This window comes from Mobula hypostoma, chromosome 6, assembly GCF_963921235.1.
Source record: "Mobula hypostoma chromosome 6, sMobHyp1.1, whole genome shotgun sequence".
NCBI classification, from domain to species: domain Eukaryota; kingdom Metazoa; phylum Chordata; class Chondrichthyes; order Myliobatiformes; family Myliobatidae; genus Mobula; species Mobula hypostoma.
This window is the reverse complement of record NC_086102.1, coordinates 100524108-100546581: the sequence shown is the minus strand read 5'-3', so window position 1 is coordinate 100546581 and position 22474 is coordinate 100524108. Positions and strand designations below refer to the sequence as shown.

The following is a 22474-nucleotide window of genomic DNA, read 5'->3' as shown; positions in this document are numbered from 1 at the left end:
TCTCCAGTTTAGAATCTCAACCCACAGGCCAGACCTATCTTTTTCCCTATTTCCTTTGAAACTGATGGCATTATGATCACTAGATGTTCCCCTATACAAACTTCAATCATCTGCCCTGCCTCATTCCCTAATAGCAGATCAAGTATTGTACATTCTTTCATTAGGACTTCTACATACTGATAAAGGAAACATTCCTGAACACATTTGACTCTATCCTATCTGTCTCTTTTATCCCTACTTTCATAAGTTAAGTGTGTGTTATGTCTGTTACGTATATTACAGTGCTTTACACCCCGGTTTGGAGAAATGTTGTCTCGCTGACGGTATACATGTATATAGTTAAATGACAATAAAATTGACAAGACTTTAACAGTATGGAAGTCCCAGTCAATATGTGGAAAGTTCAAATCACCTACTATAATAGTCTTATGTTTCTTGCAACAGTCTGCGATCTTTCTACAAATGTGTTCCCCTAAATCCTGTGATCTGCTGGGTAGTCTGTAATAGAGCCCCATTAACGTGGCCATGTCTTTTGTATTCCTGAGTTCCACCCATAATGCCTCACTAGATGAGTTCTCCAATCTGTCCTGACTGAGCACCACCATGACACTTCCCCTGACTTTAATCTCTCCTGCTCTGTCGCATCTAAACCAATGGAAACCCTGGAATATTGAGCTGCCAGTCCTGCCCCCTCCTGCAACCAAGTCTCACTAATGGCCACAATATCATAATTTCATGTGTTGATCCATGCTCTGAGCTCATCTGTCTTTCCTATGGTACCTCTTGCATTGAAATATACGCAACTCAGGACATTAGTTGCACCATGGTCAACCTTTTGGTTCCTCACTTTGGCTGAGGTCTTGAAACATCTTTCTCCAAAATGTCTCCACTATCTGTTTTGGCACTCTGGTTCCCATCCCCTTGCAACTCTAGTTCAAATCGTACCGTGCAGCATTAACAAATCTTCCTGCTAGGACATTAGTCCCTCTCCAGTTCAGGTGCAAACTATCTCTTCTGTACAGGACGATTGGACCTGTACAGGAAGAGAGCCCAATGGTTCAAAAATCTTATGTCCTCCCTCCTACACCAGCTCCATAGCCACGTGTTAAACTGTATAACCTTCCTAATTCTTTCCTCACTAGCACGTGGTAGCAATCCTGAGTTCACAACCCTGGAGGTCCTGCCTTTTAACTTGGCACTTAAATTGCTGAACTCACTTTGCAGATACTCATTACTCTTCCTACCTATATCATTGGTATCTACAAGGACCACGACCTCTAACTATTCACCCTCCCACTTCAGAATGCCGAGGATATGATCCAAGATATCTCGGACACTGACACCCGGGAGGTAACATATCATCCCTGAATCTTGTTCTCGTCCACATAATTTCTGTACCCCAATTAATAAATCCCCTATCAGCACAGTTCACCTCTTCTACCCCTAACCATATAACAATTACAGCACGGAAACAGGCCATCTTGGCCCTTCTAGTCCATGCCAAACTCTTACTTTCACCTAGTCCCACCGACCTGCACTCAGCCCATAACCCTCCATTCCTTTCCTGTCCATATATCTATCCAATTTAACTTTAAACGACAACATCCAACCTGCCTCAACCACTTTTGCCTACCACCCTCTGAGTAAAGAAGTTCCCCCTCATGTTACCCCAAAACTTTTGCCCTTTAACTCTCAACTCATGTCCTCTTGTTTGAATCTCCCCCACTCTCAATGGAAAAAGCCTATCCATGTCAACTCTATCAACCCCCCTCATAATTTCAAACACCTCTATCAAGTCCCCCCTCAACCTTCTACACTCCAAAGAATAAAGACCTAACTTGTTCAACCTTTCTCTGTAACTTAGGAGATGAAACCCAGGCAACATTTTAGTAAATCTTCTCTGTACTCTCTCAACTTTATTGACATCTTTCCTATAATTCGGTGACCAGAACTGTACACAATACTCCAAATTTGGCCTCACCAAAGCCTTATACAATTTCAACATTACATCCCAACTCCTATACTCAATGCTCTGATTAATAAAGGCCAGCATACCAAAAGCTTTCTTTACCACCCTATCCACATGAGATTCCACCTACAGGGAACTATGCACCATTGTTCCTAGATCCCTCTGATCTATAGCTTTCTTCAATGCCCTACCATTTACCATGTATGTCCTATTTTGATTAGTCCTGCCAAAATATAGCACCTCACATTTTTCAGCATTAAACTACATCTGCCATCTTTCAGCTCGCTCTTCTAACTGGCCTAAATTTCTCTGCAAGCTTTGAAAACCTACTTCATTATCCACACCACCTATCTTAGTATCATCTGCATACTTACTAATCCAATTTACCACCCCATTATCCAGATCATTAATATATATGACAAACAACATTGGATCCAGTACAGATCCCTGAGGCATACCACTACACACCGTCCTCCAATCTGACGCACAGTTATCCACCACTACTCTCTGGCATCTCCCATCCAGCCACTGCTGAATCTATTTTACTACTTCAATATTAATGCTTAACAATTGAACCTTCCTAACTAACCTTCCATGTGATACCTTGTCAAATGCCTTACTGAAGTCCATATAGACAACATCCACTGCTTTACCCTCGTCAACTTTCCTAGTAACCTCATCAAAAAATTCAATAAGATTTGTCAAACATGACCTTCCATGGACAAATCCATGTTGACTGTTCCTAAACAGACCCTGTTTATCCAGATAATTATATATACCATCTCTAAGAATACTTTCCATCAATTTACCCACCACTGATGTTAAACTCACAGGCCGATAATTGCTAGGTTTACTCTTAGAACTCTTTTCAAAACAATGGAACCACATGAGCAATATGCCAACCCTCCGGCACTATCCCCATTTCTAATGACATAGCCGTCCACTCTGATTCTCTAAGGGACCAATTTTATCCCTCACTATCCTTTTGCTATTAATATAACTGTAGAAACCCTTTGGATTTATTTTCACCTTACTTGCTAAAGCAGCCTTGTATCTTCTTTTAGCTTTTCTAATTTCTTTCTTAAGATTCTTTTTACATTCTTTATATTCCTCGAGCACCTCATTAACTCCAAGCTGACTATACTTATTGTAGATCCTTCTCTTTTTCCGAACCAAGTTTCCTATATCCCTTGAAAACCATGGCTCTCTCAAACTTTTCACCTTTCCTTTCAACCTAACAGGAACATAAAGATCCTGTACCCTCAAAATTTCACCTTTAAATGACCTCCATTTCTCTATTACATCCTTCCCATAAAACAAATTGTCCCAATCCACTCCTCAAAAAAAAATAGGAAAACAGATTATTATCTGAATGGTGGCCGATTAGGAAAAGGGGAGGTGCAACGAGACCTGGGTGTCATTATACACCAGTCATTGAAAGTGGGCATGCAGGTACAGCAGGCGGTGAAAAAGGCGAATGGTATGCTGGCATTTATAGCGAGAGGATTCGAGTACAGGAGCAGGGGGGTACTACTGCAGTTGTACAAGGCCTTGGTGAGACCACACCTGGAGTATTGTGTGCAGTTTTGGTCCCCTAATCTGAGGAAAGACATCCTTGCCATAGAGGGAGTACCAAGAAGGTTCACCAGATTGATTCCTGGGATGGCAGGACTTTCATATGAAGAAAGACTGGATGAACTGGGCTTGTACTCGTTGGAATTTAGAAGATTGAGGGGGGATCTGATTGAAACGTATAAAATCCTAAAGGGATTGGACAGGCTAGATGCAGGAAGATTGTTCCCGATGTTGGGGAAGTCCAGAACGAGGGGTCACAGTTTGAGGATAAAGGGGAAGCCTTTTAGGACCGAGATTAGGAAAAACTTCTTCACACAGAGAGTGGTGAATCTGTGGAATTCTCTGCCACAGGAAACAGTTGAGGCCAGTTTATTGGCTATATTTAAGAGGGAGTTAGATATGGCCCTTGTGGCTACAGGGATCAGGGGGTATGGAGGGAAGGCTGGTGCAGGGTTCTGAGTTGGATGATCAGCCATGATCATAATAAATGGCGATGCAGGCTCGAAGGGCCAAATGGCCTACTCCTGCACCTATTTTCTATGTTTCTATGTTTCCTTCTAAATCCTTTCGCATCTCCTCAAAGTTAGCCTTTCTCCAATCAAAAATCTCAACCCTGGGTCCAATCCTATCCTTCTCCATAATTATATTGAAACTAATGGTATTATGATCACTGGACCCGAAGTGCTCCCCAACACATACCTCTGTCACCTGCCCTATCTCATTCCCTAACAGGAGATCCAACACTGCCCCTTCTCTAGTTGGTATCTCTATGTATTGCTGCAAAAAACTATCTTGCACACATTTGACAAACTCCAAACCATCCAGCCCTTTTACAGAATGGGCTTCCCAGTCTATGTGCGGAAAATTAAAATCTCCCACAATCACAACCTTGTGCTTACTACGAATATCTGCTATCTCCTTACAAATTTGCTCCTCCAGTTCTTGGTCCCCATTAGGTGGTCTATAATACACCCCTGTAAGCGTTACTACACCTTTCCTATTCCTCAATTCCACCCAAATAGCCTCACTAGACGAGTCCACTAATCTATCCTGCCAGAGCACGGCTGTTATATTTTCTCTAGCAATGCAACACTTCCCCCTCTTGCCCCTCCTATTCTACCACACCTGAAGCAACGAAATCCTGGAATATTAAGTTGCCAATCACACGCCTCCTGCAACCACGTTTCACTAATAGCTACAACATCATATTTCCAGGTATCAATCCACGCTCTAAGCTCATCCACCTTTCTTACAATGCTCCTAGCATCAAAAGAGATGCATTTAAGAAATTCTCCACCTCTTACTCTCTGTTTATCCTTAATGGAGCAAACAACTTTGTTATCTTTTTCTTCCTTGTCCCCTACATCTTTGGTCTGAGTGCTCCTGATCTCTGTCCCCTGCATATCCTCCCTCACACACTGTCTACTAGCTTTCTCTATTTGTGAACTAACCTCCTCTCTCCTAGTCTCTTTAATTTGATTCCCACTCCCCAACCATTCTAGTTTAAAGTCACCTTAGTAGCCCTCGCAAATCTCCCCGCCAGGATATTGGTCCTCCTAGCATTCAAGTGTAACCCGTCCCTTTTGTACAGGTCACACATGCGCCAAAAGAGGTCCCAATGATCCAAAAACTTGAATCCCTGCCCCCTGCTCCAATCCCTCAGCCACGCATTTATCCTCCACCTCATTGCATTCCTACTCTCACTGTCGCGTAGCACAGGCAGTAATCCCGAGATTACCACCTTTGCGGTCCTTTTTCTCAACTCCCTATATTTTCCTTTCAGGACCTCTCCCCTTTTCCTACCTATGTCATTGGTACCTATATGTACCATGACCTCTGGCTCCTCTCCCTCCCACTTCAGAATATCTTGGACGCGATCAGAAACATCCTGGACCCTGGCACCAGGGAGGCAAACTACCATCCAGGTCTCCGGACTGCGTCCACAGAATCGCCTCTCTGACCCCCTATCGAGTCCCCTATTACAACTGCCCTCCTCTTCCTTTCCCTACCCTTCTGAGCTACAGGGCCGGACTCTGTGCCGGAGGCACGGCCACTGTTGCTCTCCCCAGGTAAGCTGTCCCCACCAACAGTACTCAAACAGGAGTACTGATTATCAAGGGGCACAGCCACTGGGGTATTCTCTATTACCTGACTCTTCCTCTTCCCCCTCCTAGCCGTGACCCACTTGTCTGCCTCCCGTGGCCCTGGTGTGACCACCTGCCTGTAACTCCTCTCTATCAACTCTTCACTCTCCCTGACCAGACGAAGGTTATCGAGCTGCAGCTCCAGTTCCCTAACGTGGTCTCTTAGGAGCTGCATCTCGGCGCACCTGGCGCAGATGTGGACGTCCGGGAGGCTGGGAGACTCCACGACCTCCCACATCTGGCACTGAGAACAACAAAATGCCCTCACACTCATACTTCCCCCTCTCCTCAAATAACAACAAAAATTGAATACCAAACCTTCCTTGCCCCACCCGTTTCCGCCTAAGCCCGTTGAGCCAAAGCCCTTAAGCCTTCACTCTGCTCCCGGCTCACTCTGCCGCCCTCAAAACGACGCTGCCCATTGTATAAAGCTCTGTTCCCTTCTGAGTCGCAGAGCCAGAGACCTGACTGTTGTGACTTTCCGCTGCTAGGTCATCCTTCCAACACTATCCAAAGTGGAAAACCTGTTGCTGAGGGGGATGGCCACAAGGGCACTCTGCACTGGCTGTTTAACCCCTTTTCCCTTCCTGACAGTCATCCAGTTTCCTGTGTCCTGCACCTTGAGTGTAATTACCTTTCTATATATCCTACCTATAACGCACCACCTAGCCCCCGAATGATCTGAATTTCATGATTGTGTTTCTTTGTTTTGTGAGTGCCTGCAAGAACATGAATCTTGAGTTTGCTTATGGTATACATACTTTGATAACAAATTTGAACGTTGAAGAACAAGGACAGTAAGAGTCAAGAAAACTAAGGAAATAAAAGAAGGCATCAAAATAAAAACAAAACAAAGACTAGTGAGAAAATGGAAGATTTGGAAAGCTTTAAAAATCAACAAATAATCACTAAGCAAACAATATAAAAGGGGAAGCTAGATAATGAGAGTAAATTAGAATGAATTACACAGATAGCAAAAGATTTTTTAAAGTGGAAAAGAGTAAGAAGATGTGCAGGGGAAATAAATATCAGGTAATAAGGAAATAGCCGAGGCCTGGAACAACTATCTTCTGTCAGTCTTAACAGTGGAGGAGACATCTAACACACCATAGAGAGATGTTATGCGATGGAAGGTGAGAACTTTGATACAATTGCTGTCACTAAAGAGGTAGTGATGAGCAAACTAGTGGGCCTGAGATAGGTAAGTTCCCTGATCCTGATGGGATGCATCACAGGGTACTGAAAGAAATGCCAGAAGTTATAACAGACAAGTTTGTGATAATTTACCAAAATTCTCTGGACTTTGAGCCGATCCCAGTGAACAGATTCATTCATCATTATTTCCACTGATTCTATGACCTACAGCCTCACTTTCAAGGACTCTTTTACAACTTATACTCTCAGTTTTATTTTTATTTGCAATTTGTCTTCTTTTGCATGTTGGTTGTTTGTCAGTCTTTGTTTATGTATAGTTTTTTTAATAAAAATTCTATTGTATTTCTTTTTTCTTGTAAGTGCCTGCAAGAAAATAAATCTCAAGGTAGTATGCAAATTCAAATTTATTGTTGTAATAGGCATACATGCACAGGGTATAAATGCCACGAAAATTAGCTTTTTGCAACAACATGGCAAACATAAGAACAAATTTAAATTAACATAAATTATACATAACGCAGAACACAAGGCAGATTAGTAAATTTGCACATAACACCAAAATGGGTGGTATGACAATGAAGATGTTTATCTAAAGTTACAACAGAATACAGATCTGCCAGTGCAAGGGATTAGCAGATGGAATAAACTCGGACAAGTGCAAAGTGATGCATTTTGGGAAGTTAAACCAGGGCAGGACATGCACTGTAAATGGTAAGGTCTTGGAGATTGCTGTTGAACAGGGACTTGGAGTACAAATAATGCTCTGTAAAGGGAACCCCTATCTGATTTGTTCACCAGCTGAAGCACTGAGTACAAGAGTTGGGATCTGATGTTAACAGCTGTGTAAAGCCTGCTATATTGTACTTGAGAATACTGTGTGTAGTTCTAATACTATAGGAAGAATGTAATTTAGATAAATGTTCACAGGGATGTTGCCTCAGTTGGCAGATTTGAGTCTGGACAGGTTAGGTCTGTTTGCCCTGGAGCAAAAGAAGCTAGAGGTGACATAATAAACACATATAAAATTAAGAAAGGGATAAATAGGGTAGGTAACCAGTGTCTATTTCCCCATGGTAGGGGTGTCCACAACTGCATGTTTAAGGCAAGAGGGAGGATGTTTAAAGGGTATCTGAGGGATAAACATTTCACACTAAGAGTAGTTGGTACCTGGAGTGTCAGAGGTGGTTGTATAAGCTGCAGGAACATTAATAACATTGATGAGACTTCTGGTCAGGTATTTGAATCAAGCAAGGCATAATACAGAAAAGTGGGATTAGTAAAATTAGTATATACTGAAAAACATGGGACTAGATGGGCTGAAGGATCTGTTTCGGTGCTTCACTGCTCAATGACTTTAGTACAGATAGGCAAGATGGTCAGCACAGACCAAAGGACTGAAGTGCCCATCTCCATGCTATACAACTCTATGACTCAATGAAACACTATATGTAAAGTGTGGTAGAAATTTGGAACTCACCTTCGCAAACAGTAAGATTGATAGTTTCTTCAGGGAAAATAATGTATCGATCATATTTGGGACTAAATGCCTAATCCTGTTCCTGCAAGTAACATCCATAAAATGAGATTAACAATTTCCTCTGGCACTTTGTGTCTGGATTTCTGCAAAACCTTTGTTTATGATTTGCTCCTCCATTGCAAAGTCTCTTCAAGGTATGCCTACCCTGAAGGAAGTTTAATTCTTCTCTTTGATGGGAGTTCAGAGATAGCCTCTATCATGCACCCCCGTGATCTCTGCTGCTCTCCAATTCTGACCTTGCGCTCACTCAAACAGCCACATATCCTTCTTCTTACTTCCTCAGTTCCCCCCTTCCCCACCCACCCACATCCTCTCACTTGGTTTTACCTATCACTTGCCGGCTTATACTCCTCTTTCTCCTCCCCCACCATCTTACTCCCGCTTCCTTTCCAATCCCAATGAAGGGATCAGCCCAAAACAGCAAGTGTTTATTCCTCTTCATAGATGCCTGACTTGCTGAGTTCCTCCAGCATTTTGTGTTTGTTGCTCAAATTTGCCTGATTACTTGATTGTCACTTTGCTTGATAAACAAAAGTGATATAACTTTACAAAACATTTAATACATTCACCATATCCTCCTAAAGTAAAGAGGAGATGGGAATATCAATAACTTACTGTACATTGTAGTCTACATCTTTCAGAGTACATCGATCAGGCAGATGCCCCAGTTTTTTTGACAGAACTTTAAGATGCTTCTTGCTCTCCTGCACTCCTTTATTGTGTTCATAATCTGTAGAAGCAGAGAGTGGAAGGCCATCTCGAACACGCACCACTGAAGCAAACAGGACCATGGACATTTCTGACAGCCCCTAGGATGGTGAAAGACATATTAATGTTACATCCAAAACACATTCAACAATAAGCATACACTTAGCGGCCACTTTATTAGGTACACCTGTTCATTAATATCTACTCAGCCAATCATGTAGCAACAACTCAATACTCATCTGTACACCATTGTTGTAATGCGTGGCTAAATGAGTTACTGTTGCCTTCCTGTCAGCTTGAACCAATCGGCCATTCTCCTCTGACCTCTCTCAATAACAAGGCAGTTTTGCCCACAGAGCTATCACTTACTGGGCGTTTTTTGTTTTCCTCACCATTCCCTGTAAGCTCTAGATACTGCTGTACAAGAAAATCCCAGGAGGTCGGTAGTTTCTGAGATACTCACACTACCCTCTCTGGCTCCAGCAATCATTCCACAGTCAAAGTCACTGAGATCACATTTCATAGTTATACTTTATTGATCCCGGGGGAAATTGGTTTTCGTTCCAGTTGCACCATAAATAATTAAATAGTAATAAAACCATAAATAGTTAAATAGCAATATGTAAATTATGCCAGGAAAATAAGTCCAGGACCAGCCTATTGGCTCAGGGTGTCTGACCCTCCAAGGAAGGAGTTGTAAAGTTTGATGGTCACAGGCAGGAATGACTTCATATGACGCTCTGTGTTGCATCTCGGTGGAATGAGTCTCTGGCTGAATGTACTCCTGTGCCCAACCAGTACATTGTGTAGTGGATGGGAGACATTGTCCAAGATGGCATGCAACTTGGACAGCATCCTCTTTTCAGACACCACTGTCAAGAGAGTCCAGTTCCATCCCCACAACATCACTGGCTTTATGAATGAGTTTGTTGATTCTGTTGGTGTCTGCTACCCTCAGCCTGCTGCCCCAGCACACAACAGCAAACATGATCGCACTGGCCACCACAGACTCGTAGAACATCCTCAGCACCGTCTGGCAGATGTTAAAGGACCTCAGTCTCCTCAAGAAATAGAGACAGCTCTGACCCTTCTTGCAGACAGCCTCAGTGTGCTTTGACCAGTCCAGTTTATTGTCAATTCGTATCCCCAGGTATTTGTAATCCTCCACCATCTCCACACAGACTCCCTGGATGGAAACAGGGGTCACCAGTACCTTAGCTCTCCTCAGGTCTACCACCAGCTCCTTAGTCTTTTTCACATTAAGCTGCAGATAATTCTGCTCACACCATGTGACAAAGTTTCCTACCGTAGGCCTGCACTCAGCCTCATCTCCGTTGCTGATCTTCCCCCAGTCTGATGTTTGGTGTGAACAACAATTAAACCTCTTGGCCATGTCTAAATGATTTTATGCATCGAGTGCTGCGCATGATTGACTGCTTAGATATGTATCTAATAAAGTGGCCAATGTACTTGGATAATAAGTTTACTTTGAACTTTGAGATTCACTGAGTTCCAACAGCAATTCCTCAAATTTTACATTCAGGCATTGAAATATGCTACCCATGGTAAATGCTGCTCAGAAATTGTCAGCTGCTTCCAATTTCTCCTGCAGATGTCCCAGTGATTTTCCACAAAACTGTACAATAAAGAAGGTGCCACATTCATCATTTTGTATATACTGAAGCAGCTACTGTCAGCAGCACTGATGATTTGACAGTACAACAATTGATACTGCTGCATTCCCAAAAGTCAGACAATAGACATGAAGTGAACATGTCCCTTGTCACCCAGGTTAGAACAGAGGCATTATTCTACCTTCCCACTCAAAAAGTACCAGTAACAACATATTCTGTATCTGTTTCAGATTTCCAACACATGCAGACAGGTTACTTGATATTGCTATACAAGACGATAAGAGGCTTAGATTGAGTGGGCAGCCAGACACTTTTTTCCCGGTGCAGAAATAGTGAATATCAAGGGCATAATTTTAAGGTGTTTGGAGGAAAGTATATGTCAGAGGTAAGAACTTTACACAGAGTGGTGAGATAATGGAATGCCCTGCCAAGGGTAGAGTTAGAGGCAGATACATTAGGAATATTTAAGAAACTCTTAGACAGGCACATGGATGATAGAAAAATAGAGAGCTATGTAGGAGAGAAGCATTAAATTGGTTAAAAGGTTGACACAACATTGTGGGCCAAAAGGCCTGCATTATGCTGTACTGCTCCATGTTCTGTGAACTATCTTTGGCCTCACGACCCCAATGAGAGAAAGAAACCCTTTTCTAATCAAGACACCTCAGATAAAGGTTTCAGCAATCAGCGTGAGAAGCAAAGCTTTAGGTTTTGTGGCAACAGATCCTGATTAGATGGTCAATCAATGTTTGCCATTCTGGCTTATAAACAAGAGGAATAATTAGAGAAAATAATTGTCAACTACAGCATAGGTTATCATAGCATTAAGGATGTACGATAGTGTAGCAGTCCGCGCAAAGATTTACAGCACCCGCTGTAAGATTAAAGTTTAATTCCTGCCTCTGACTGCAAGGAGTTTGAGCTCTGGTTTCCTCCTATATTCCAAAAAGACATACAGGTTATAGTTAGTGAGTTGTGCGCCTGCAATGCTGGCGCTGGAAGCATTGAGACACTTGCAGACTGCCTAGTACAATCCTCACTTATTTGATTTGACATAAACAACACATTTTCCTCTATGCTTTGATGTATATGTGATAAAGATAGCCAATTTTTAAATCTCTATGGTCCAAATTATTTCACTGCACAGTAGAAATACTGCAACAATTGTTTAATAATACTGCAAAAATTTTGTCACTAATTAAGCTCCTTAATTGGTTTATCTTTCAGCAGACTCTTAAATTAACACCATCTTTAATCAATAAGAGAAGTTTTACAACTTTTCATAGCTCTGGGCTACATTTTTATAAGCTATAACAACCTCAGAATAAATCTGGATTCCAGTTGTGTGCCATGTGGAAATCTGTGTCTTTATTAATCACCCACCATATAAAAAAACAATTTTGCTGCTTTGTTGTCAAACTCAAATTTATCACTTGAAATTTTGTGCAGCAAGAACAGCTGGCAAATTAAGATGTGAGGATTTAAAATGTAGTTGAATTAAAATGATAACAGCCATTGTGACAAACTTTATTGCCATGTCACCAAGTCCACTTCTGGATCTTTCAACGACATAAGAACTTTGTAGTTCTATGTTGAGTTTCCTATTCAATCCCCACTAAGGCCATTCACTTACACCTCCATACACATCATCGACCCTTGCCCTGCTTCAGTTTATAACATATAACATAGACATAGAAAATAGGTGCAGCAGTAGGCCATTCGGCCCTTCGAGCCTGCACCGCCATTCAGTATGATCATGACTGATCATCCAACTCAGAACCCTGTACCAGCCTTTCCCCCATACCCCCGATCCCTTTAGCCACAAGGGCCATATCTAACTCCCTCTTAAATATAGCCAATGAACTGGTCTCAACTGTTTCCTGTGGCAGAGAAATTCCACAGATCCACCACTCTCTGTGTGACGAAGTTTTTCCTCATCTCGGTCCTAAAAGGCTTCCCCTTTATTCTCAAACTGTGACCCCTCGTTCTGGACTTCCCCAACATCGGGAACAATCTTCCTGCCTGTCCAATCTCTTTAGGATTTTATATGTTTCAATAAGATCCCCCCTCAATCTTCTAAATTCCAACGAGTATAAGCCTAGTCGATCCAGTCTTTCATCATATGAAAGTCCTGCCATCCCAGGAATCAATCTGGTGAACCTTCTTTGTACTCCCTCTATGGCAAGGATGTCTTTCCTCAGATTAGGGGACCTAAACTGTACACAGTACTCTAGGTGTGGTCTCACCAAGGCCTTGTACAACTGCAGTGGAACCTCCCTGCTCCTGAACTCGAATCCTCTCGCTATAAATGCCAGCATACCATTTGCCTTTTTCACCGCATGCTGTACCTGCATGATCACTTTCAATGACTGGTGTATGATGACACCCAGGTCTCGTTGCACCTCCCCTTTTCCTAATCGGCCACCATTCAGATAATAATCTGTTTTCCTGTTTTTGCCACCAAAGTGGATAACCTCACATTTATCCACATTAAATTGCATCTGCCATGAATTTGCCCACTCACCTAACCTATCCAAGTCACCCTGCATCCTCTTAGCATCCTCCTCACAGCTAACACTGCCGCCCAGCTTCGTGTCATCCGCAAACTTGGAGATGCTGCATTTAATTCCCTCATCCAAGTCATTAATATATATTGTAAACAACTGGGGTCCCAGCACTGAGCCTTGTGGTACCCCACTAGTCACTGCCTGCCATTCTGAAAAGGTCCTGTTTATTCCCACTCTTTGCTTCCTGTCTGCCAACCAATTCTCCATCCACATCAATACCTTACCCCCAATACCGTGTGCTTTAAGTTTGCACACTAATCTCCTGTGTGGGACCTTGTCAAAAGCCTTTTGAAAATCCAGATATACCACATCCTATCCACTCTACTAGTTACATCCTCAAAAAATTCTATGAGATTCATCAGACATGATTTTCCTTTCACAAATCCATGCTGACTTTGTCTGATGATTTCACCGCTTTCCAAATGTGCTGTTATCACATCTTTGATAACTGACTCTAGCATTTTCCCCACCACCGATGTCAGGTTAACCAGTCTATAATTCCCCGGTTTCTCTCTCCCTCCTTTTTTAAAAAGTAGGGTTACATCAGCCACCCTCCAATCCTCAGGAACTAGTCCAGAATTTAAAGTGTTTTGAAAAATTATCACTAATGCATTCACTATATCTTGGGCTACTTCCTTAAGCAGTCTGGGATGCAGACCATCTGGCCCTGGGGATTTATCTGCCTTTAATCCCTTCAATTTACCCAACACCACTTCCGTACTAACATGTATTTCCCTCAGTTCCTCCATCGCACTGGACCCTCGGTCCTCTACTATTTCTGGAAGATTATTTATGTCCTCCTTAGTGAAGACAGAATCAAAGTAGTTATTCAATTGGTCAGCCATGTCCTTGTTCCCTATGATCAATTCACCTGTTTCTGACTGTAAGGGACCTACATTTGTCTTAACCAATCTTTTCCTTTTCACATATTTTCCTTTTCATCTATAAAAGCTTTTAGTCAGTTTTTATGTTCCCTGCCAGTTTTCTCTCATAATCTTTTTTCCCCTTCCTAATTAAGCCCTTTGTCCTCCTCTGCTGGACTCTGAATTTCTCCCAGTCCTCAGGTGAGCCAGGTGAGTTTATTTATTTATTTAGAGATACAGCAAGATAACAGGCCCATCCAGCCCAAATTATATCAATATGATCAATTAACCTACTAACCCGTACGTTTTTGGAATATGGTAGGAAACCAGAGCACCTCAAGGAAAGCCACACAGTCATGGAGAGTATGTACAAACTCCATACAGACAGTGGCAGAACTGAACCCAGGTCACTGGCACTGTAGCAGCATTATGCTAACCGCTAGACTACCATGCCATATCATCTGGTGCTGATAAGCCTGTCTGCATACCATTCAAGCACAAGATACAAGGAGTAGTGCCATAGGGATCAGCGCTTTATAATTTATGTAAATGACCTGGATGAAAGCACTGAAGGTAAGATTGCTAAATTTACTGATGATACTAAGATAACTAGGAGAACAGGTCCAAGGCAGAACTGAAATTCTTGCAAGGCAAAGTGAAAGATTGCTGGGCAGGTGAGAATGCAGGGCTGAACAGGGAACAGAGCTTTGCAGACTGGTGACCTACTCCTGTTCATAATTTCCATGTATTTTCACATTTGCTCTAAATTAGTCTTCCATATGCATCTGTTATTAAACTCAACAACGTTCAAAACACTTCTATTCATGCCCTAATATGTAACAAATCCTATTTACCAAAAGGGCAGCAGATGGTCTCAGATTGAATTCCAAGCCATTGTTAACTTGTTCCATAAGTGTACAGACAGAATAAGCCCTACACCAACCACCTGTAAAATAACAGTTCTCTACAAACAAAAAAAGTAGTGCCAAAAGAGAGCAAAAGAGTGAAGTAGTGCTCAGAAGTGGGCCATTTAGATATCTGATGGCAGAGGGGAAGAAGCTGTTCTTAAAACGTTGCATGTTTATCTTCAGGCTCCTGTACCTCCTCTCTGATTGCAGCAACGAGAAGAGGGCATGTCCTGCATGGTGGGGGGTTCCGTAGTGATGGGTGCCACCTTTTTGAGGCAAACTCATTGGAAAATGTCCTCAGTAGTTGAGAGGCTTGTGCCCATGATGGAGTTTGCCGAGTTTACAACCTTCTGCAGCTTCTTCCGATCCTGTGCAGTAGCTCCTCCAACAGTTCAAACCGCTTTGCAACTAGAATCCTCTTTACAGTACAACTTAGAAATTTGCTAAGCATTGGGTATACTTAAAGCAGAAGTTCGATAGGTTCTTGATCAGTTAGGGCAGAAGAAGGCAGCGGAATGGAGTTACGAGAAATAATGTATTAGTCATGATGGCAAGGTTCCTAAGGTTGTCATAGCCGGGATGGTAGTGGGGATAAGCTCTCACTACCTATAAAGTGCTCTAAATGGCGTGCATCTCTAAAAGCCTCTGACAACCAAGTCCAATTCTTGGCCTTTACATGTGGTTCAGCTACTAGGCCCGGTGAAAATGTTTCTACCGACAAGAGAAGGGGCAAAGGCGGACAACTAGCGCCTCAAAACCAGTTGCTTTGGGCTGGTGGCAGCCCGCCTAGGAGAAGGAAAACTCTGATTTTAAACCTCCACTGCCTTGCAGCCATACCCACCCATGGGTATGGGAGTAGACCCTGAGGAAGAAATCCGGTGCCTGGGGTCCCTGAGGCAGTTTGATGTTGTTTACAACTTCACTCTGGCAACCTCTGTGACGACACTGGTGCCAAGCTGTATCGGCGCTTGCCCTTCCCTTGGACTACATCACTGACATGGAGAGGGGGAACCCACTGCATGGGCAACAGTTGGTTCTTCAAATCTTCCCACCCAGGGTTCGACAGACTACTACTACTACTGATACTGATAGGCAGAGCAGACTCGATGGGCCAAATGGCTTAATTCTGTTCTATGTGATATGGTCTTATCATCCTCAACACTGAGGGGCTGCCATGAAGAAAAAAAATCCATCAATATGAAAAAGACGCTCTTCATGGTCTTCAACATGGAAATTGCCAGTGTTAAGGACCAGAACAACTCCAAGTCCATTTATTTCTCACTGCTGTCTGTGAAGAGTTTTTAAGTTCTCCCTGTGACCACGTAGGTTTCCTCCAGATGTTCCGGTTTCCTCCTACAGTCCAAAGACATACCAGTTGGTAGGTTATTGAAAATTAGGTGAGGGCTAAATTGGAGGTTGCTGGAGGACGTGGCTCGAGGGGCCAGAAGGGCCAATTCCACACTGTATCTCAATAAAAATAAAATAATATTGTTTGGAGGGAGCCAATAAGATACAGGCAGTTTCTTCATGATGATATTTACAGATTATAGTATGGATGTAAGATATTATTCATTTTTAGTATCACGAGAGTGATTTGTTTGGTGACACCGCTTTATCATCTGCTTATAGTCTTCATTCAATATCCAAATCCAAGTAATTTCTTCAAGTTTTTGTTTAAACTTTCATTCATTTTTGAATATAACATCCATTTGGGAATGGTTTTCCTTAAACTATTCCAAAAAGCATCAGAAAAGCAATTAAAGGTTTTCATGTTGTAATACTTGAAATAATTTCTATTGTAGAACCAGCTGTAAGTTACACTGTAAAACTGCCAAGCCTATGAAGGCCAACAGTCTGGAAACTCCCCTAGAAACAAATCTTTGAAACGTTTTTTCTAAAATATTCAAGGATCATTAACACTATGCACATACACATAAAACAATAACAAATATGTGGATGAATGATCTTTCCTGTTCACTCAACCACATTCCTCCATTTGAATGGATCAAGGTTGATTTCTATCCTATCTGAAACTCCACCTATCCATCATACCTCGTACCAAAGAACTGTCAGTTTCAGTTAGACATAGGACTAAGGAAAACAAATGCAATGTTAACATTCATTTTGAGAGGACTAGAATATAAAAGCAAGGATGTAATGCTGCACAAGGGGTGTATATCTCTAAACCCTGCCATATGCCTAGCAGATATACTTCATCAGTTCGACCACACTTGGGAGTACTGTGAGCAGTTTTGGGCCCCTCATCTAAGAAAGGATACGCTGGCATGGGAGAGTACAGAGTTCATGAAAATGACTCCGGAAACGAAGGGGTTATCGTATGGGGAGCACGTGATGGCTCTGGTCTGTACTCACTGGCGTTTAGAAGAATGACAGGAAATCTCATTGGAACCTATCAAATATTGAAAGGGTGAATGTGGATAGGATTTTTTTCAATAGTGGGGGGAGTACACTGCCATCTGTGGCAATGAATTCCAGATTCACTAACCTCTGGCTAAAGAAATTTTGTGCTTTATTGTTCAATCTTCTATTTATATTGTGGTCCACCTGTTTACTTTTGCACAGTAAAAGATAATTTTGTAAAACAATATATGAAAATACGGATAGGGATGAAAGCAGGGATGTACCTCACATATGCAAATATACCGCTCACCCAATGGCGTACTTCTGCTACGCATTTAAATAGACACACAAACTGGTAGGCAGCCGATGTGCAGGTATACAGGATTACTTGAGATGGGTGTCACTGTGGATCTAAAGGGCCTGCTCTTGCACTGTCCTGTTCAATGTTCTAAGAATACCTTTATCATTTAATAAGCCTCAATCAGATAATGAAAACCTTCTAAACTGCAGAAAGTACATTCAGAATCAATTGGTTTCAAATACAAACTTCACTACCTTCTCTATGTGGCTATTATTCTTATCAGGTGACCCTAGACGGTGGGTGTGACAACCTGAGGCTGCATGGTTCAAAGGTTTATTTTATTATCAAAGTATGCATGTTCAAAGTCCTGGGTATGACTCTAAACTGCAACCAGTGATGAGGCACTGATTGGGGATTTTCAGAGCTTTGGGGAAAGTGGAGTTACGCCTTAGTCATTCATTGCTCCCAGGGCCACTCTGACCTGGAACGGCAGCACCTGCAAGGCTTCCTGCTCAGGATACGAGCGAAGGCCAACGGCAGATCCGGCAGGTTCAGTAACTGAACTTATGACGGAGAAAGCGGATGAGCTAGGACCTCAAATGTCAACGGCTATAGTACAGGCGGATGAACATTTGGGAAGAGAAATGGCAATTTCTTTAGTTGACCAACAGTAGGCAATAGCAAACCACCGTTGCTAGATACTAGGTTTCCTAGAATCTACTTGCTAAGAAAACCATGGTCAAACTCACAAAATGTATCACACAACAACAGCGTCAAAAGGATCTTCAACACAATTCTGAAATTGCTTCACTCGGTAGGGTTGATTCTGGTCAGCAGGGGATCCCCGACTGTCATAAAGTTCAAAAGAAAATTATTGCCACTTGGAATGTAAGAACCCTATATCAAGCAGGAAGATTGAACAATGTGATAAATGAAATGGAAAGACTTAAAGATTAACATGATGGGAATTAGCGAAGTTCGTTGGATAGGTGCTGGAACGTGTCAGAATAGAAATAAAACACTAATTTATTCTTGTGGAACATCCCATACTAATGGCGTAGGAATTCTTATGGATGAGAACATGGCAAAAAGTGTTTTAGAACATTGGGCAATATCAGAAAGAGTGCTCCTTGTTAGATTCAGAGGACAACCATTTGACTTAGCAATTATACAGGAATATGCACCAACAACAGATGGAACAAATGAGGATATAGATAAATTCTATGAACAGCTTGAATAAGCAAAGAATGGATGCAAATCTCAAGATATTGTTATTGTCATTGGAGATCTAAATGCTAAAGTAGGACAAGGAGCTGATAGAAATACCATAGGAAAATTTGGACTAGGGGGAAAAAATGAGAGAGGTTAGAAATGGGTAGAATGGTGCAAGATAGTCATTATGAATACCTACTTTAAAGACCATCCAAGATGCTTGTGGACCTGGAAAAGTCCAGGTAATAACACTAGAAATCAAATTGACTTTATTACTATAAACCAAAGATTTAGAAACCCAGTGACTCAATGCAAAACATATCCAGGTGCAGACTGTAATAGTGACCATAACCCAGTAGTATGTCATGTAAAAGTAAAACTATTGTTGCTCATTTACTGAAATTATTGCTCATCAAGTTGTTTAATGCAGCCACACCAGAAGTCAGAGAAGATCGGGTGTTATTACCGTCAGGCTCAACTGAGATATACAATTGTGTATCATCTGCATAAACGGGGATATCAGGTCTCCTAAAGGCAGCGTGTACAAAGAGAAGAGTAGGGGACCAAGACAGCTTCCTCAAGCAACACTAAAAAGTACAATGTATCTCTTAGAAAACTGGTCTAGAAAACAGACAAAATAATTTCTCACTAAGATATATGAACAAAACCAATTAAGAGCACTACTAGAGAGGCCAACTCAGTTCTTAAGGCGATTGAGAAGAATGTTGTGGTCAATTGTGTTGAAGACGGCACTTAGGTCTAGAAGAATTAAAACTCTGATGGCATCAGTGCTGAGCCTAAGGTTGCTGACAATTTTGATAAGGGCTGTCTCTGAGCTGTGGTTTGCTTTAAAACCTGACTGAAACTTTTCTAGAATATTGTTCTCATTTAGAAAGTTGATGAGTTAGTTGAAAATTACTTTCTTAAGAATCTTGCCCAGTAAGGAAATATTTGATTTTGGCCTGTAGTTAGCTGGTACCTCACACCAAGGTTTGGATTTTTAAGAGATTTGACAGCCACAGTTTTGAAGGCATTTGCGTTAAAATGTTCCTAACAGAATTTAAAACACTATTAAGAGTCCTTAAAAATGTGGTAGGCTCAGGATCATGACAGCAAGTAAACGGTTACTTCTTGTTACAATCTACAATAGAGTTCTAAATCAGAAATATTTGTAAATGTTAACATGGTTGCCGGTTTTTTTAAGAGGTTGGCTGTAGAGATTTTAAGTATCTGTAGCTATACAAGCCATCATGGAGGTAATTTTGTTGATATAGTTACAATCCAGCACATAGAATCACAAAATAATATTAACACAAGTCCCTGAGTGGCACACCCTGAAGATTAACAGTTCAACATAAAGTGCGAGGGGCATGTTTATGTAAGACAGTACAAAATTACTGGCACTATTAAGATAAAACAAGCAGCAGTATATGTGAAACAGCAGCAATAAAAGATAAAAGGTGACCAGTGGAAGATAAGAGTGTGTCTCTGAGTTGGGGAGTGCAGCAGGGTAATGTGTGCTGGGTGGCAGAATGGTGTCGGGGGAAAGATGCTGTTACCCAGCTGCACGCTCTTGTGCTGCGGCAGCTTCTGTCTGACAGCAGGGAGGAGGAATAGAGAATGCAAGGTAGGTATGGGGAATAAGGCCAGGTGGAGAATAACAGTGAAGACACAAAGTATGGTTTGAAGGGTGTGGGATAGGGGTGGGAATAAAGTGTGTAACAACAGGATATTAAACTAATACATGGACTTTGGTATTGGACTTTGTTTCTCCTTCCACAGATACTGCCTGATCTGCTGAATATTTGCAGCATTTTCTGTTTTTATTATATTGAGGCCCTCTGTTGAAACGTGCATCCCATAATATGCAAGCCTGGGCAGTATGATATGGAGAGCAAGCTGTTGCCCTTGAAGCAGGCTCCCCCTCTACACAAAGTTGATGAATCCAGAGGAACAGTAGAGACGGATACTGTATGGCACCAGTGGTATCACAGGAGTTGCCAGTCAGCATTGAACTCAACAAAGGACTGCCTTAGGGACTCCAGTTCTGGATTTTCCTCAGGGTTTACTCCCAGAGCCTTCCCTATGAGTGGGTATAGATGCAAGGTTTGAGATTAGAGTTTTCCTTCTCCTAGACGAAGTGCCAACTACGGCTGACAAGCCCCAACTGACCGAAGCTACAGGTTTTAAGGCGCCAGTAACCCACCTCTGCCCCTGCTGCTATCAGTAGAAACGATTCCGCCGAGCTTAGTAGCAAAGCCACGTGATGACCAGGAGCTAGTGGTTGTCAGGGGCTATTTGAGAGGCACGACATTGGGGGCATTTAAAAGTTTGTGGGAGCTTATCCCCACTATCACCCCCTCCTATAGTAACCATTATTATAACATATATACTGTATATGTGTAGCTGGGATATTCTGGCGTGTGGAGCAAGGAGTGGATTGGGGAGAGGGTTTGTGATGGTCAGTGTGGTGGGAATAAGGGACGAGACAGGGCGCAAGAATCTGGGTAAAGGGGTAGGGTAGGGGTGAGTTCTACGGTTCAGGCAGATATCAGGAAGGGATGGATCTGGGAGCAGAAGAGATGTGAGACGGGGCGGGGTACAGGAGGAACTTGGGGACCGGAGAGCTGAGATCAGAGATCAAGGATCTGGGGCGGGGTTGGGGTGGTATAGCGGTAACAGAGTCAGATTGTGCAGAGCAGCAGGGACTGCGTCGGCCAGAGATTCACCGGGATTCCCGGTGCCGCCAGCTCCCCTCGCTTCCTGAATGTGTAGGCGGGCGCCCACGCTCCGTGCCCCCTGCCCTTACCCAGTGGTTCCCCCTCTGCCGGTCCGTCGGGGCAGCGCGGAACCGATCCGAAGCTTCCGGGAAACGGGCCTCCCGGCCGAAGCCTTATCGTTACCCCAGCAACCGACGGCGCCGCTGCGACCAGGCAAGACGCTCCCCGCAGCAGGCTTCCGCGCGGTATCTGCGACTGCTGTGGCACTGGCCGTGCGGCGGAGTGGTCAGCCGGTTACCGGGCGCAGCGTCCGTCGGGCCCCCCACAAGCCCACCTCCTTCCACCGGCCTCAGATGCGCGCTCCCGCTTCCTCCTAGCGCAGACGCACTGTCTCTCATGACAGCCACACTGGAGCGCGCATGCGTCGTTAGCTCCCAAACCCCAGCGCGCATGCGTCTCGCGCGGCTCAGCGATGTCGCTGTTCCAGTCCCTCCTCTCTTCGGCAGTCGGAACCCTTTGCACATGCGCGCTTTTCTCACGGGCAGAATCTGGGGCGCATGCGCAACCATGGAAAACCCACCTGTCGAATAATGTTTACGTGGCACACGCGCCCTTGGTACTGTGCCGATTGCATGTAAGCAGGTTTGTTCGCATATAACATTACAGCACAGTACATTCTCAGCTATTAACCTATCAATCTAACATTCCCTCCTAACATAGCACCCTATTTTTCTTTCATTCATGTGCCTATCTACGAGTTTCTTAAATGTCCCTAAGGTACCTAGCAGTATGGCAGACGGAATTTAATGCAGACAAGTGC

At 42.9% G+C, this 22474-nt stretch overlaps 1 protein-coding gene across 4 annotated transcripts in view; it reads right to left on the bottom strand.

The window, feature by feature from the left end:
* sec22a (SEC22 homolog A, vesicle trafficking protein) overlaps positions 1-22056 on the bottom strand; it is a 242686-nt gene extending 220630 nt beyond the window's left edge. Inside the window, exons 1-2 of one of the 4 annotated variants that reach the window (XM_063051333.1) lie at positions 21744-22056; positions 8996-9189 (exon numbers count right to left, since the gene is read on the bottom strand). In XM_063051333.1, coding sequence (XP_062907403.1) covers positions 8996-9177 — 182 coding nt within the window. In that variant the 5' untranslated portion in view covers positions 9178-9189; positions 21744-22056. The remainder of the gene's footprint in view (positions 1-8995; positions 9190-21743) is intronic. The other 3 variants (XM_063051332.1, XM_063051329.1, XM_063051331.1) reach the window with 3 other exon arrangements.
* Between the last annotated feature and the right edge of the window lie 418 nt (positions 22057-22474).